This window comes from Leuciscus leuciscus, assembly GCF_965113295.1.
Source record: "Leuciscus leuciscus genome assembly, chromosome: 2".
In the NCBI taxonomy this organism is placed as follows: Eukaryota; Metazoa; Chordata; class Actinopteri; order Cypriniformes; family Leuciscidae; genus Leuciscus; species Leuciscus leuciscus.
Genome location: NC_138726.1, coordinates 32,294,278 through 32,308,225, shown reverse-complemented (window position 1 = coordinate 32,308,225; position 13,948 = coordinate 32,294,278). Strand labels below are relative to the sequence as shown.

The window sequence follows — 13,948 nt, the reverse complement described above, 5'->3', positions numbered from 1 at the left end:
AAACAAAGCGAGTTTAGCATCCTTTTGACACCTCAAGAAACCGATGTGATAAAAATACATTGCTTGTTTTGGACAAAGCTTTGTTGATGATTTTGGTGTGAGGGGTCTAGTTTGTGTTGCAATGTCAGCTTGCGGTATTGCGACATGTTGGCAGAGCATTTCATTAGCCATGGTCAGTTTCCTAATAATTAGCATTAAGGTAATTTGCATGAATGTGTAAATAAAATAATTTTAATATTACACTACCATTAAAACGTTTCAGGTCAGTGAGATAAAAAAAGAAAAAGAAAAAGAAATTAATACTTTTATTCTGCAAGAATGCATTAAATTGATCAAAAGTACAGTAAAGACTTTTATAATTTTGCAAGTGACTTATATTTCAAATAAATCATGTTCTTTTACACTTTCTATTCAAAAAATTCTGGGACAAAAAATATTTCCACAAAAATATTAAGCAGCACTGTTTTCAACATTTATAATAAGAAGAAATGTTTCTAAACCTTTGAACAGTAGTGTATGTTAAAGGGATAGTTTATAGTTTATCATTATATGTCATTCCAAACCTTTATGACTTTCTTTTTTTCTGTGGCACATGAAAGTGTATATATACATAAAAATATAAATTCACAGAAGAAAGTAAGTCATACAGGTTTGGAACGACATGCGGGTGAGTAAATTATAACAGAATTTTAATTTGTTGGTGAACTATTCCTGTAACATTTTATTTATTATGTTGTTAATATTGATTAAATTGCCTATATTTATTTTTCTATAAGCCTCTTTTGCCACACTTTTAAAATTATTAGGGCATATACAGATAAAAAAGTAATTGTAAAGTTGTGATATTTATAAATTAATTATCAACAGTTTTGCTTTCTCTGTAAATGATTATTGTGACAAACTGGCAACAAATATCAGTATTACACAGCCAAGAGTAATGCAATATGCAATATTCATTTCAACAGCTTCTGCACAGCTCCAATGAGAAATCATTAGTATTGATGATGTTTTCACTTTTTGGTTTTTTAGGTTAAGTAACACAAATCACAAATAACAGAGCATTTGAGAAAGAATGCATCTCAATGTCATTACTGCAGGATAAACTGTTATTCAATGACAGAGAATTACCATAATTACAAGAGTACTATTTCAGTGGCATGTGTAGACATGAGATGTGGTGGTGGTTTACCATATGGTTTGTTTATTATGGGAACCATTTGACCCAAATCTGTACAGGTCATAGCATAAATGTCTTTCAGAGGCGTTTGAAGTTTGGTAATCTAAAATAGGTGCTGCATCCAACCGCAGTGGCGCCAGATCGGCTTGTCAAAAACACCCCTTCACTGACAAAAAGACTAAATTAATGACAAAACTTGTCCCCAATTGTGAATGTTAAAGCACATAATATTAAACGGTAACTGAGCCACTTAAGGAAAGAGCTAAGGTTGAAATCAAGGGCTGTGTTAGAAATTCTGCTGTCACTAAGACCGAATGCACAGATCCGATATACTGACAAAAATCCAATTTCTTTCTCAAATGTTTACGTTCACTTAAGACAAGACCTGTTTATGAGGATATTTTGACAATAGTGTGTGTATTTGACCATTCTAGTGCAAGACAACGCGAAAGATCAGCACGTGATGTGCGAGCTACTGTCTGTATGTGAGAGCGTTCCAAAGCAGCAGCGCATTTAGAAACTTACCTGTACAATAAGCTGTTTAAAACATGCATTCACCCAATCAATTTTGAGCATCCAGGTGGTATAATCAAACAAATCTTGTGGAGTGCTCTCGGAGTACTGCATGCATTTATTTGTCATTTTAACTGTTGGAAACGAAGCGTAAAAGTGGACTTAAAAGATTTCCTATCCTGATGCGCCCTCTATAGTCCATGATCAGCGACTAGTCGATGTCAAGTTTAAAGCATCATGGCAGAGCTGAGAACTCGACTAGTCTGTGCAACCTCTAGTGCACAGTACAGAAAACAGCGCACAAATACTGAATTGAGTTCCCTTTCACGTCTTCTTGCGCTTGAATGATTTAAAATCACAGGAATCAATAAGTGGAATCAAAATGTGCATGTCTTATCGAATCCATGGAAAACTCTTTTAGGAGGTTCTGCCCATCAGGTAAAACTTCTATTTTGGCTAATTTCTGATAACACTTTCAGCTGCCAATAAGCGCAGCCATCTCAGCTCCCATAACACATTTTACCATATTCATATCTGCACACATTCCCCCTTAATCAGTTTAGCTAATGTTAAGAACTATTCAGATTCTGTGTGGGTCGACTAACAACTCATGAGTGGCAGCACACAAGCTGAACAGGTGGTGCTGTGACACTAGGGGAGTGGGACGGCATGAGTACTGACAGAATCACCAGCTGCCTGAGCGAAAGAGAAAATGAAGGCCTCAGTACCCTGTAAGCAGATAATGGCCAATCTAACCTCCTCTGAGTGCGGCAACGGCTCAGTACAGGATATGTCTTTACACGGATGTCTGAAAAATTTTGCCCTTAGTAGCTTTGCCCACAGGACATTTCCTTCTGATCATTTAGAGGTGTCAGGATAAACGGAAACAACCAGATACAAAGCCACATCTGCACTTACACTGATGAATACCGTTAAACAAACTGCTCAGAGACTGATGCTTTAGGTGATTTCAGACTCACAAGATACATAGATAGCAAATACCCAGACAGACAGACAACACAGACAGACACATACACACACAGACAGACACAGACAGACACACACACGCACACAGCAGGGCTAGCAGTACTCGGAGTGTGAGCCATGATAGTGAGTTCAAATTTTATTTATACTCCTCTGAGAAAAAAAAAGTATGAAATAAATGGCCTGTCACACTCAGCTGATGCTGCCAAGCTGGAAACAAAGTTGCTATTACAGAGTACATGAAAATGAAATGAATAAGTGTGAGACGCCCCGGGCTGAAAGAGAGAGCAGCTCAGCCTATGAAAGGGTCCATTCCTCCCTCCTTCCCCCGTTCACTCCCTCATGACTCTGTTGAAATTCAATACACACGTACACAGACGCTCAATTCCACCACCACAGACAATCTATTGCCTCGCTCTCCATCATTTCCTCCCCATCTCTTTTTCTCTCACCCGCCATGTTTTATGGATGCTGCTTTGCTGCATTGCAGCTTAAGGGATAGTTTAATTCTGTGGTGATCCCAAAGTCTTTCTCTCATTCTTTTCGAATCTGGGAACCACGTCTATGATCCAGGCACCCATTTAAGGTGAAAAACAAACAGGTGTAAACCACATGCAAAAATCAATCTCAGGAAATGAGATGTCTCATCGTCAAAATGTTCAATACAAAACACAATTTGAGTGTTTCTGAACTACTGTAGCTTCACTTTTGAGGACACAATTACTGAAATTGTCTCAAATGTTAGAAGCTAAACCTTTTCATAAAGAGAAAAAATATAGATTTTAGGGTAGTACTTCAGGGTAAAGATAAGCCTTAGTTTATGGTAAATTTAATTTGCTTAGATGCCCCTCACCTTGAAATCATCTCTAAACAATCCTACCTTAACTGTTGCTATCCACAATTTTAAAGCTTTTCCTTTATTCTAAAGCAAGTCTATGAGGGATCTGTGTGTTTGGATAGCATTTTTAAAGAAATTATCAAACAATATTTATTTAAAAACCGCCAACTAACAAGATTGATTGTGAAGATTGCAATCTACGATTTGGGGTACAGGAATTTAACAATTCAAATAAAAATTGTGGAGCCAAGCCATGCAATGCTTTATATGTCAGCATGAACATTTTAAAATCAACTCGGAATCTGATTGGGAGCTAGTGTAAGGACTCCAAAACTGAAGTAATATGATTGAATATCCTGGACCCAGTCAATATCCTGGCGGCCTGTTACTTTTAAAGCCATATCAGTCTAAACTTCTGATGTAAGGTTTTCTGAGCGCACACATCCGAAGCACGAGCACAGAAAACTGGCTGTCAGACGGTGCGTACCGTGAGTATTAAACTAAGTTCTCTTTTAGATCTTATTGCGCTTAAACTGTCAAATACACAGAAGGTTATGTCAAAAACACACAAAGTTCACATAAACACGGTCGGTTTTGTCTTTGAACGTAAACAGCCTGAAAAGAAATCGCATGTGTATATTAGATCTGTGTATTAAAGCAGTGTAATATACAGTACCTACTGCTATATATGCTGTTAATATGAATCATAAAACAAAAGAAACAGAAAAATCACACACTGCTCTTGATTGAATAACTATAATAGCTTTAATAAGAATACATTTCTTAATTGAATGCTGCTGTTAAATGCTCTGGCTAGGGGATAAACATGGTGGAATGTGTACAGCTCACTCAGGGTGGGGTCTAAGCTAATAGGGTGGAGTCTGTCAGCAGTCGTGGGCGGGGCCTATGCATTTGTGACATCACACTGCTAGACTGCTTATGATTAACAGGGATTAAAAAAAGGAGTGGGTGGATTTTTACCATTATAGGGTGGTTGAGTACACACACTGCCGACACACCTTTATGTTCAAACACCATGTAAGAGTGAATTTTGCATAATAGGTCCCCTTCAAACAAAAATAGAAAAAATATTTTACTTTTAATATTAAAAAAATTACATACACGCACCACCTTTATTAACAACACAAGTGACTGGGAAATGCACATTTATAAAGCCAGTAAAATTTGTGTATGTGTGTGTGAGTGAGTGAGTGAGTGAGTGAGTGAGTGAGTGTAATGACAATCGCTGTCCCCAATCACTCTAATGAGTGTGATGTTACATGTGTTTACACTGTCAATATTAAGCAGATGAGCTGGAAAGGAAAACAGAGAGAATGAGTTTATTTAGCAGACTTTGTGTGTGAGAGAGAACATTTGTGTGATTAGCAGACACACACCCACCAGTACACACAAAACATGCTTAAAAACAAAGAAACCCCTGGGCCAATTAAATCATAGACTGCAGTTCTTTGACTATAACACAAGCGTGTCTTTTGTTATTCTCTATCTTTTGTCAAGTGTTTGTTTTCTTTTTATCTTGTCTTTTCAATACACCATGTGTGCTGCTATGTCTATATCAGTCTTGTTCATTATTTGGCAGCGTTAAATAAGTGCTTTCAAACCAATGCAGATAGCTGTTTTCTGAACGCTAAAAAGAATGGAAGGAGAACCTCGAAGAAAGAAAGGAAGACCAATAATGGACAAAGAGAAAGGATGGACAAATGGGAAAATAATGAAAGAGTCCAACTTTTCTTTCCTTTCAGTGTATCTGATGGTGAAGACTAGCGCATGTGGCAGGCGGACAAAAGCTGACACGTGTTCCCCGCCCTTTACATTCTTGCCCTCTCCTCGTCTCCGTCCATCTTTGTTCCCTTTCTCTCTGGTTCCAAGGCCTGTGACAGGCGGACTGTCTGTGTGTGTGTGTGTATGTGTGTGAGGACAGCGAGATAACCGCTGCCTTCCACTGTGAAGTTGACATTCAGTTAAGAGCATGAGCTGCCAGCCCACAGCAGGCCTTTACACAATGAGCTCTAAATAACTATACGCCATTATTATTATTATAAGCTGCTATTATAATCTTCATTTGAATATTCATATATGCGGTAAATAATATTTACTCTGCATTCCAGAAGATTTCCTGAATGTTCCTTATGAGATCCATTGATTATACAGAACGATCAATCCATCAATTGACAACTGACAATCCCTCCATTCATTCATCTGATAATCCACAATTTCATTTTTCACTTACAGACAATCCATACATCCATACAAAATTAGGGCTGGGTTAAAGTATAGTGTGTTCACTGTACATTGTAGTTTGGTGTGTTCACTGTTCGTTTGTAGTTTGGTTATCCTGGTTCTTTTGGTCCATACGAAAAAAAGAAAATGATGCATTTATTCCTGGTTTGCTAAGCGTTCACACCGTCAAACCAGCGCTAGGAATTCCTCTGTTACAAACACAAACAATGACCTTCTGCAAGAAAATGCAGTTCCAATGCCTGTACTTAACTGTATCTTGTGACATCACGTCCTGTTTTTGGATCGTTTAGATATCTTTGGTCCATTTTACATTCATATTTCAGTCGAATCGCACTGGAGTTTGTTTAGAAGTGCACCTTTTCACGGGGCTCGGTCTGCTTGTTTGGTGCGCACCAAGGTTCGGATGGCAGCGTTTACACTTATTAGTACTAGAGTTTGTTTTAATCTAAACAAACCTGCCAGTTGAGAACATACCCTTAAGGTGATGATGCACAGGGCAACTTTTTGAGCAATGTTGCTGGGCAATGTTGCCATCAACAGGCAACCAGGTGAGACACAGGGGCCACGACCGATCTAAATTATCTAGATAGAAATTTGTTACCCATTCTCAATGGGAAAGTGCCCAAACAACATCGCTCGGCAACATTGCCCAGCAACGTTGCTCAAAAAGTAGCCAAACAGAATCATCGGTTTGAATCAGTCTGAAACACTACCCTGTATAATTTACAACATTAGCAGAGAGAATTTCTTTCATATGTGAGGAGAATGATTATTATATCACAAATATACACTACAGTTCAAAGGTTTGGGGTTAGTAGGATTTTTTTTTAATGTTTTTGAAATTGATCTCTTTTGCTCACCAAGGTTGGATTTATTTGGTATTATATAACAAACGTACAAACATTACAATTTCTAATAACGTTTTTTTCCACTTCAAAACATTTTAAAATGTGATTTTTACTTTTGATGGTAAAGCTGAATTTTCAGCATTAGTCTTCACATGATCCTTCAGAAATCATTCTAATATGCTGATTTGCTGCTCAAGAAACATTTCTTCTTATTATTGGGTTGCAATAAAAATTATTGGACTGAAAGACTATCCCACTCTGTATGAGAAATGTACATTGAATGAGGCTAAAAGGATTTTAAGTGACCCGTTTCATGTACTCTATTCCCTGTTATGAACTCTTACCGTCTGGAAGAAGGCATAGAACAGGTTTAAAAACTCTTTTGTGCCGGTATCAATTAGACTGTTGAACGTGGATTAGCGACGTCTACCTATTCTTATGTGTACGTGTATGGTGTGTATGAATATTTTGTGTAATTTAATTTAATGTATCACGTTTTGTCGAAATGCTGGCTATTGAGCTCATGCTGTCACTATCCTCATAGCACCTCTGAAACCTCACTGACCTCGCTGACAGATCACATGCAAATGAATGAAATGGTGAGCGAAGGAGTGTGACAGAGTAATAATGGAAGGCTTGCGTACCTCTGTCCCTCCAGTCTTGGCTAGGTAAATTGCACTTTTGCCACATGCATCATCCATACAGACCGGCAATAGGTGGTCTTGGGAGCCGTCACCGTCTGAGTAAAAACAGAAAAAGAGAGAGTAAGTGAGAATGGAAGGTGTAAAATGAGGTATATGATACACTAATGCATATTTTAATTAGCTTTATAATGCTCCTGAATCCAGCATATGGAGATAACATCATGTGATCTTGAGCATGTGTAATGAAGTGTGTAGCAGCCTGGTGCGTAGCAGTTTGTTCTGGTGTCAAAATTATGTCCCTGAGTCTTTATTCCTTCATGTTTACCACTTGCATGCTTGACACAAAGCAACTATTATTAATAAGTAATATTAATAAATCGGGAAAGGAATAACATAAATCAAGAAAAAAAAAGAAAGAAAAAAAAGAGAACTGGAGGGAGCAGCAGTAAAAAACTAAATAGGAGATATGCATTGACATTCATAGGATCTACCACACACAAAATAGCCACGTAGATCAGACTGGCAGCCTGTGGAGAGACAGAAGTACATGCGCACATGCACACACACGCACAAACACACACACGCACACACACGCACACACACACGCACGCACAAACACACACACGCTTTTCCATCATGGTGGGGACTTTCCACTTTCAGATTCCTGTAGTGCAACCTGTAAAGCATGATGCTCACAATGTCAGTCATGGGTTTGATAATATATAAAGGCAGCTTACTCAAATATAAAGGTATCTACAGTGCTGGTCAGAATTATTTGCCCCCTTGGTAAATATGATCAAAGATGTCTGTAAAAAATAAATCTGCATTGTTTATCCTTTTGATATTTTAATCTTAAAAAAATGCAAAAATCTAACCTTTCATTGAAGTAAAATAACTGAAAGTGGGGGGAAAATCACATTATGAAATAACAGTTTTTCTCCAAAATGTGTTGGGAATAATTATTTGCCCCCTTTTATTAAATACTTTTTGCAACCTCCTTTTTCCAAGATAACAGCTCTGGGTCTTCTCCTATAATGCCTCAAGAGTTTGGAGAACACCTGACAAGAGATCAGAGACCATTCCTCCATACAGAATCTCTCCAGATCCTTCAGATTCCCAGATCCATGTTGGCGCTTCTTCTCTTCAGTTCAGCCCACTCATTTTCTATAGGGTTCAGGTAAGGGACTGGGATGGCCATTGCAGATGCTTGGTTTTAAAAAAAGAGCTTTTTGGCAGCAAACACTTAACATGGGTATAAAATGTATAATGTATAAAACTAGATGTACCGCATCGCGGTACAAAATATGACCGCCGCTCAGGCCTGCACTGGCTTTCCACAAAAATAAATGACGTGGAGTAATTTGGCTGTATTGCGTGTTTATGTATATACCTAAAAAAAGTAATAGTATGTGCATGTCTGTGTGTGTGTGTGTGTGTGTGTGTGTGTGTGTGTGTGTGTATGTGTGTGTATTTGTGTATGTGTGTGTCTGTGTGTGTGTGTGTGTGTGTCTGTGCGTGTATGTATGTGTGCGTACATGTGTGCGCGTGTGTGTTTGTGTGTGTGTGTGTCTGTGCATGTGGATTTGTATGTGTGTGTATGGGTGTGTGTCTGTGCGTGTGGATGTCAGTGTGTGTGCATGCTTGCGTTTGTTTGTATTCCTGCATGTGTGTGTGTGACAGTATCATCCTAAACCAGCAACCCTTCGCTCAACAGCACCATCTACAGGCCGATGAGTGTACAGTCACTAAATTGTACAGGGACCAAACGAAATTTTTCCGTAGAAGTCTAGTGGGGCTACATGCCCACCAAATTTCATGTTCCCCGGTGTTTCGGTGTCCCTGGTATCGTTGACGAAAAATTTACGGGGGCCCCAGCGCAGGGGGGGGGAAGTGGCCCCCGGGGACCAAACGAAATTTTTCCTTAAAAGTCTAGTAGACCAACATACCATAAAAATTTCTTCATCCTCGGTGCCACGGTTCAGGTAGTTATTTAGGAAAAACTGCATTTTTTGGGGTTTGGGGGGGCCCAGCTCGGGGGGGGAGTGGCCCCCGGGGACCAAACGAAATTTTTCCGTAGAAGTGTAGTGGGGCTACATGCCCACCAAATTTCATGTTCCCCGGTGCTTCGGTGTCCCTGGTATCGTTGACGAAAAATTTACGGGGGCCCCAGCGCGGGGAGGGGGGAGTGGCCCCCGGGGACCAAACGAAATTTTTCCGTAAAAGTCTAGTAGACGAACATACCATAAAAATTTCTTCATCCTCGGTGCCACAGTTCAGGTAGTTATTTAGGAAAAACTGCATTTTTTGGGGTTTGGGGGGGCCCAGCGCGGGGGGGGAGTGGCCCCCGGGGACCAAACGAAATTTTTCCGTAGAAGTCTAGTGGGGCTACATGCCCACCAAATTTCATGTTCCCCGGTGCTTCGGTGTCCCTGGTATCGTTGACGAAAAATTCAGTAAGGTGACAAAAAAAAAAAAAAAAAAAAAACTTTGACAATCCCTATATGACCGGCTAGCTACGCTAGCGGCGGTCATAATTAAATACTCTGCTGTATCTTTAATGCTCGTGGGCCTAATTTTCTGCCAGAGGTCCTGGACATCTTGTTCAGATACATGGCATCATGGATTCGATCAAATACCAACAGATAAAAAAATCAAAACCTGACAACCTCTGCTAGAAATCTTATAACGGGCCATGTTTGGATCTTCCAACAGGACAGTGATCCAAAAACAAACATCAAACTCAAAACAAAAATGGGTCACTGAGCACAAAACCAAGCATCTGCAATGGCCATCCCAGTCCCTGACCTGAACCCTATAGAAAATGAGTGGGCTCAACTGAAAAGAAGCAGCACCAACATGGATCTGGGAATCTGAAGGATCTGGAGAGATTCTGTATGGAGGAATGGTCTCTGATCTCTTGTCAGGTGTTCTCCAAACTCATCAGGCATTATAGGAGAAGACTCAGAGCTGTTATCTTGGAAAAAGGAGGTTGCAAAAAGTATTTAATAAAAGGGGGCAAATAATTGTTCCCAACGTGTTTTGGAGAAAAACATTTATTTCATAATGTGATTTTCCACCCACTTTCAATTCTTTTACTTCAATGAAAGGTTCGATTTTTGCTAATTTTTTAAATAAAATATCAAAAGGATTAACAATGCAGATTTATTTTTTACAGCCATCTTTGATCATATTTACCAAGGGGGCAAATAATTCTGACCAGCACTGTATATATATTATGGTTGTCGCAGTTTATATATTACCGGTATTGACCAGTTTGAAAAATTTAAAATTGATATCATGTTATTACTGCACATACTTAATATCATAAACAATCCAGCACCAGTCATATAGTAGGTGGCAGTATTGCAACACTGGTTGCCACCCGTCATAAAACTGAAAAAATATGTCGACGCTCTGTGTACGTAGTTACTACTGCTGCAAAAAATCACTTCAGAGGAGATGACCGATGGAAAAAGAGACACTTTACCTGCACCTGAAAAAAAGTTAGCTCACCATTGTGGAGTTTTATAGATTCCTTAAAAAAGTCTACAGGAAGTGCCTATCAACAGTGAGCACAAAAGGGTGCAACACCACAACCTGTTCACCAACCTTTGCCTCCATTATCCTGCAGATATTGCCATGGTAGATAGAGTGAGTTGCATTTACAAGTTTGCTAGCCCTGAAACAGGAAATGTTACATTAAGATCTTGTGTTGTTAAAGCTCAGTTATCATAGCTCTGGACTTGATTCTCATGGCATTGTTTTCTTTTAGAATTTCTATTGTTTACTATATTGCAACAATACTGTTTTCGTGAATCCTTTAGGCCAGTGGTTCTCAACCTTTCTTGGGCCAGCGCCCCCTATCCAATATCCAGGTCCCTGAACGCCCCTAATTTGTGTTCATAATCAGTAAAAAAAAAAAATCTTCTAACAAGAATAAACCCATATGATCAAATTATTATTGTATTATTAATTATTTTTATATCTTGAAACTACCCAAGCAGCGTTTCGCACTCAGATGTGATGGCGGAATGAATACATTACCAAAATGTGATTGCAGAATATTATCCATCAAATTGTCATTTTCTCCTTACTGTCTTGCGAGTTAACAATAATGCCTGACCAGTAAATTACTTGCCGAACAAAGAACACTTTTTGGCATTAGGGATTGGAATTAGTTAATGCCTAAAAATGTAAAGGTTTTACCTTTTAAATAGAATTTAGAAGGGATGCACAATATTGCATTTTGGCCGATATTCGATATGCCGATATTTTCAAACAAATTTTGTCCGATGCCGATACCGATATATATGTATACACATTTTCCCCCTGATATATTTACACTTTAATTTTACTGAAGAGAAATCCAAGTCTCTCTCCTGTACCTTCACCGTATTACACTCATGTGTTGTAGATAAGGCAATACACAAGACAAACAAAACAACATTTGATTCTACCATAAATGTATAATTTTACAAATGTAGACAGACATTCACCCCTGAAAAATAAGTAAATTATTTCACTTGGAGAATAAATGATATGCCAGTGTCACATTTTATTTTTAAGTTCAGACTTCAAACTTCAGTCCTTAGGAGTAAAATAAATAAAAATACATTTTCAAATAAAAAATATAGGCTACATCTTCTACTTGAACAGGTCTACCAAATGCTTCCCTGTTTTCGGTGCTGATGCAGTGGTGACGCGTTCATGTAACATAGCCTAAGGGTGGCGCTGCCAATAAAGCAACTAAAAGCAGTCACAAAGAACCGCAAAAGTAATGATTATGAATATGTCAAATATAGCAAGGAGACATTTTAATTGTTTATTAATAAACAAGTGTTTTTCGTGTCGGCTGCAAAGATGAAGTTGACGATGACTCGCGATCTTCGCAGTAGTGAACGCGCCAGAGAGAAATGCACATTTCGGATTACATAGTTTTCTTTCGTTTTGAATTGTTCGGTTTAAAAATATGATTTCAAGCGTTCTGTAGATAATAGATATATTTCTCAGGTCTGTGAGGCAAGTAGGCTATGCCGAGTTTCGTTTCATTTATGAGACTAACTCCAGTTCAATCGCGTGCCCCTCCGTGTCGTGATATCTATTATTTATTATCTGATTTACTTATTATTTATTAAATCCAGGCAATTGGTTGATGAAACATTGATTAAAATTAAGATACAATTAATACAAAACGAAATTCACTTAGAAAGGCTTTGTGCTTTCTGTTTGAGGTCTCTGTGAAAGTTTTAAAGCAGCCTCTTTTAGTGTCGCTTTCAGAGCGCTCACGTCCGGTCACTGTTTTTCCTCATAAATGCGAACACGAAAAATAAAATAAAATGAATATTTTATGCTCTGTAGAGAGCATAGTAGCTTGGAGAGCTTACATTAGTAAGCTACAGGACATCGTCTTTCAAAACATGACCTGCACGAAAGAGAAAAAAAATGACTGCGCCATTGTACCCAGCACTTCTGAAAATGCACTTGCGAATGCGTCTCTGTCCCCAGCACATTTCAAACCAAACTGACGCCCATGCTCGAAATGCCTCCACATGTTGGAAGTTTAAGTTGCTGGCGCTCATGCTACATTCATGGTCGTCACGTGCACATAGGAAACACGCTACCCTATCGGCAAGGCTCATCGGCAGAAATATTCATATCGGCCGATGACGATGATGGTCATTTAAAGCTTTTATCGGCCGATACCGATATTGTGCCGATATCATCGTGCATCCCTAGAATTTAGTTTAATTCATTTTAAAATTCGTCGCCGGAGTGAATGGGAACATGATTTATTTAAAAATATTTGAAAAAAATGTAAGTGTTTCTGAAGTCAGTACTTTTTAATGGCTTGTCAACTTTCCATTCCTCTGCTGCGGGATTCTAGGCACCACCGGATTGTTGTCAGCGCGAAACACATTTTTGAGCACGTGAATGCTGATTCTAGTCAGTGCTAGAGCGCTGGTCTATGACTGGAAAAATAATAGAGTTGTTGCAAAAGTAACGATACATAGCTTAGGATACATGTTGCATTAAACTGGAAGATTTTAGAATGTTAGGCATTCTAAATTTAGAATGTAATTATTTTGCAAGTAAAAATTTTTAATCTTGTCTTGCCTGGATCTTTTACTGCTTTCAATCGTAATGCAATAGAAATGAACACAAAAAACCTACCTAGTGCCTACCTACAACACTGACAGTGGACTTGCGGTCAGGAGTAGAGCGGCTGCGGACGAAGTTTTTTTATTTATTTTTTTTTTAGCGCTGCTGACGTACTCTTTCTACCCTTAAATACCCATAAATGCGCGTGCACATACAATATGACATCACACTCGCATGTTTTACAACATAATTTAACATATACATAGTCCTAACACTTTTTAAATAGCCCAGTTAAAGTGTTTATTACAAATAAATTACTAAATGCTTAAAATTAATACAAGTAAATGAACCAAAAAATTTGCGTTATATATTTTAACTCAAGAACGCCCCCCATTAACACCAGAATGCCCCCCTTTCAAAAATATTGCTTCCAACGGCCCCGTTGAGAACCACTACTTTAGGCTATGATAATAATGTCGATAAAATCTGATATTGTGACAGTCCTAATATATTTACATGTTTAAAAGACCAATATATATACACTGTGCAAGATTTTATTTTATGTTATTTTTTTTACAGAGAA

At 38.4% G+C, this 13,948-nt stretch overlaps 1 protein-coding gene across 1 annotated transcript in view; it reads right to left on the bottom strand.

Annotated features, from left to right (window-relative positions):
• itfg1 (integrin alpha FG-GAP repeat containing 1) overlaps positions 1-13,948 on the bottom strand; it is a 144,713-nt gene that overhangs the window by 75,555 nt on the left and 55,210 nt on the right. The window contains exon 9 of the mRNA XM_082162167.1: positions 7,267-7,361. Coding sequence (XP_082018293.1) covers positions 7,267-7,361 — 95 coding nt within the window. The remainder of the gene's footprint in view (positions 1-7,266; positions 7,362-13,948) is intronic.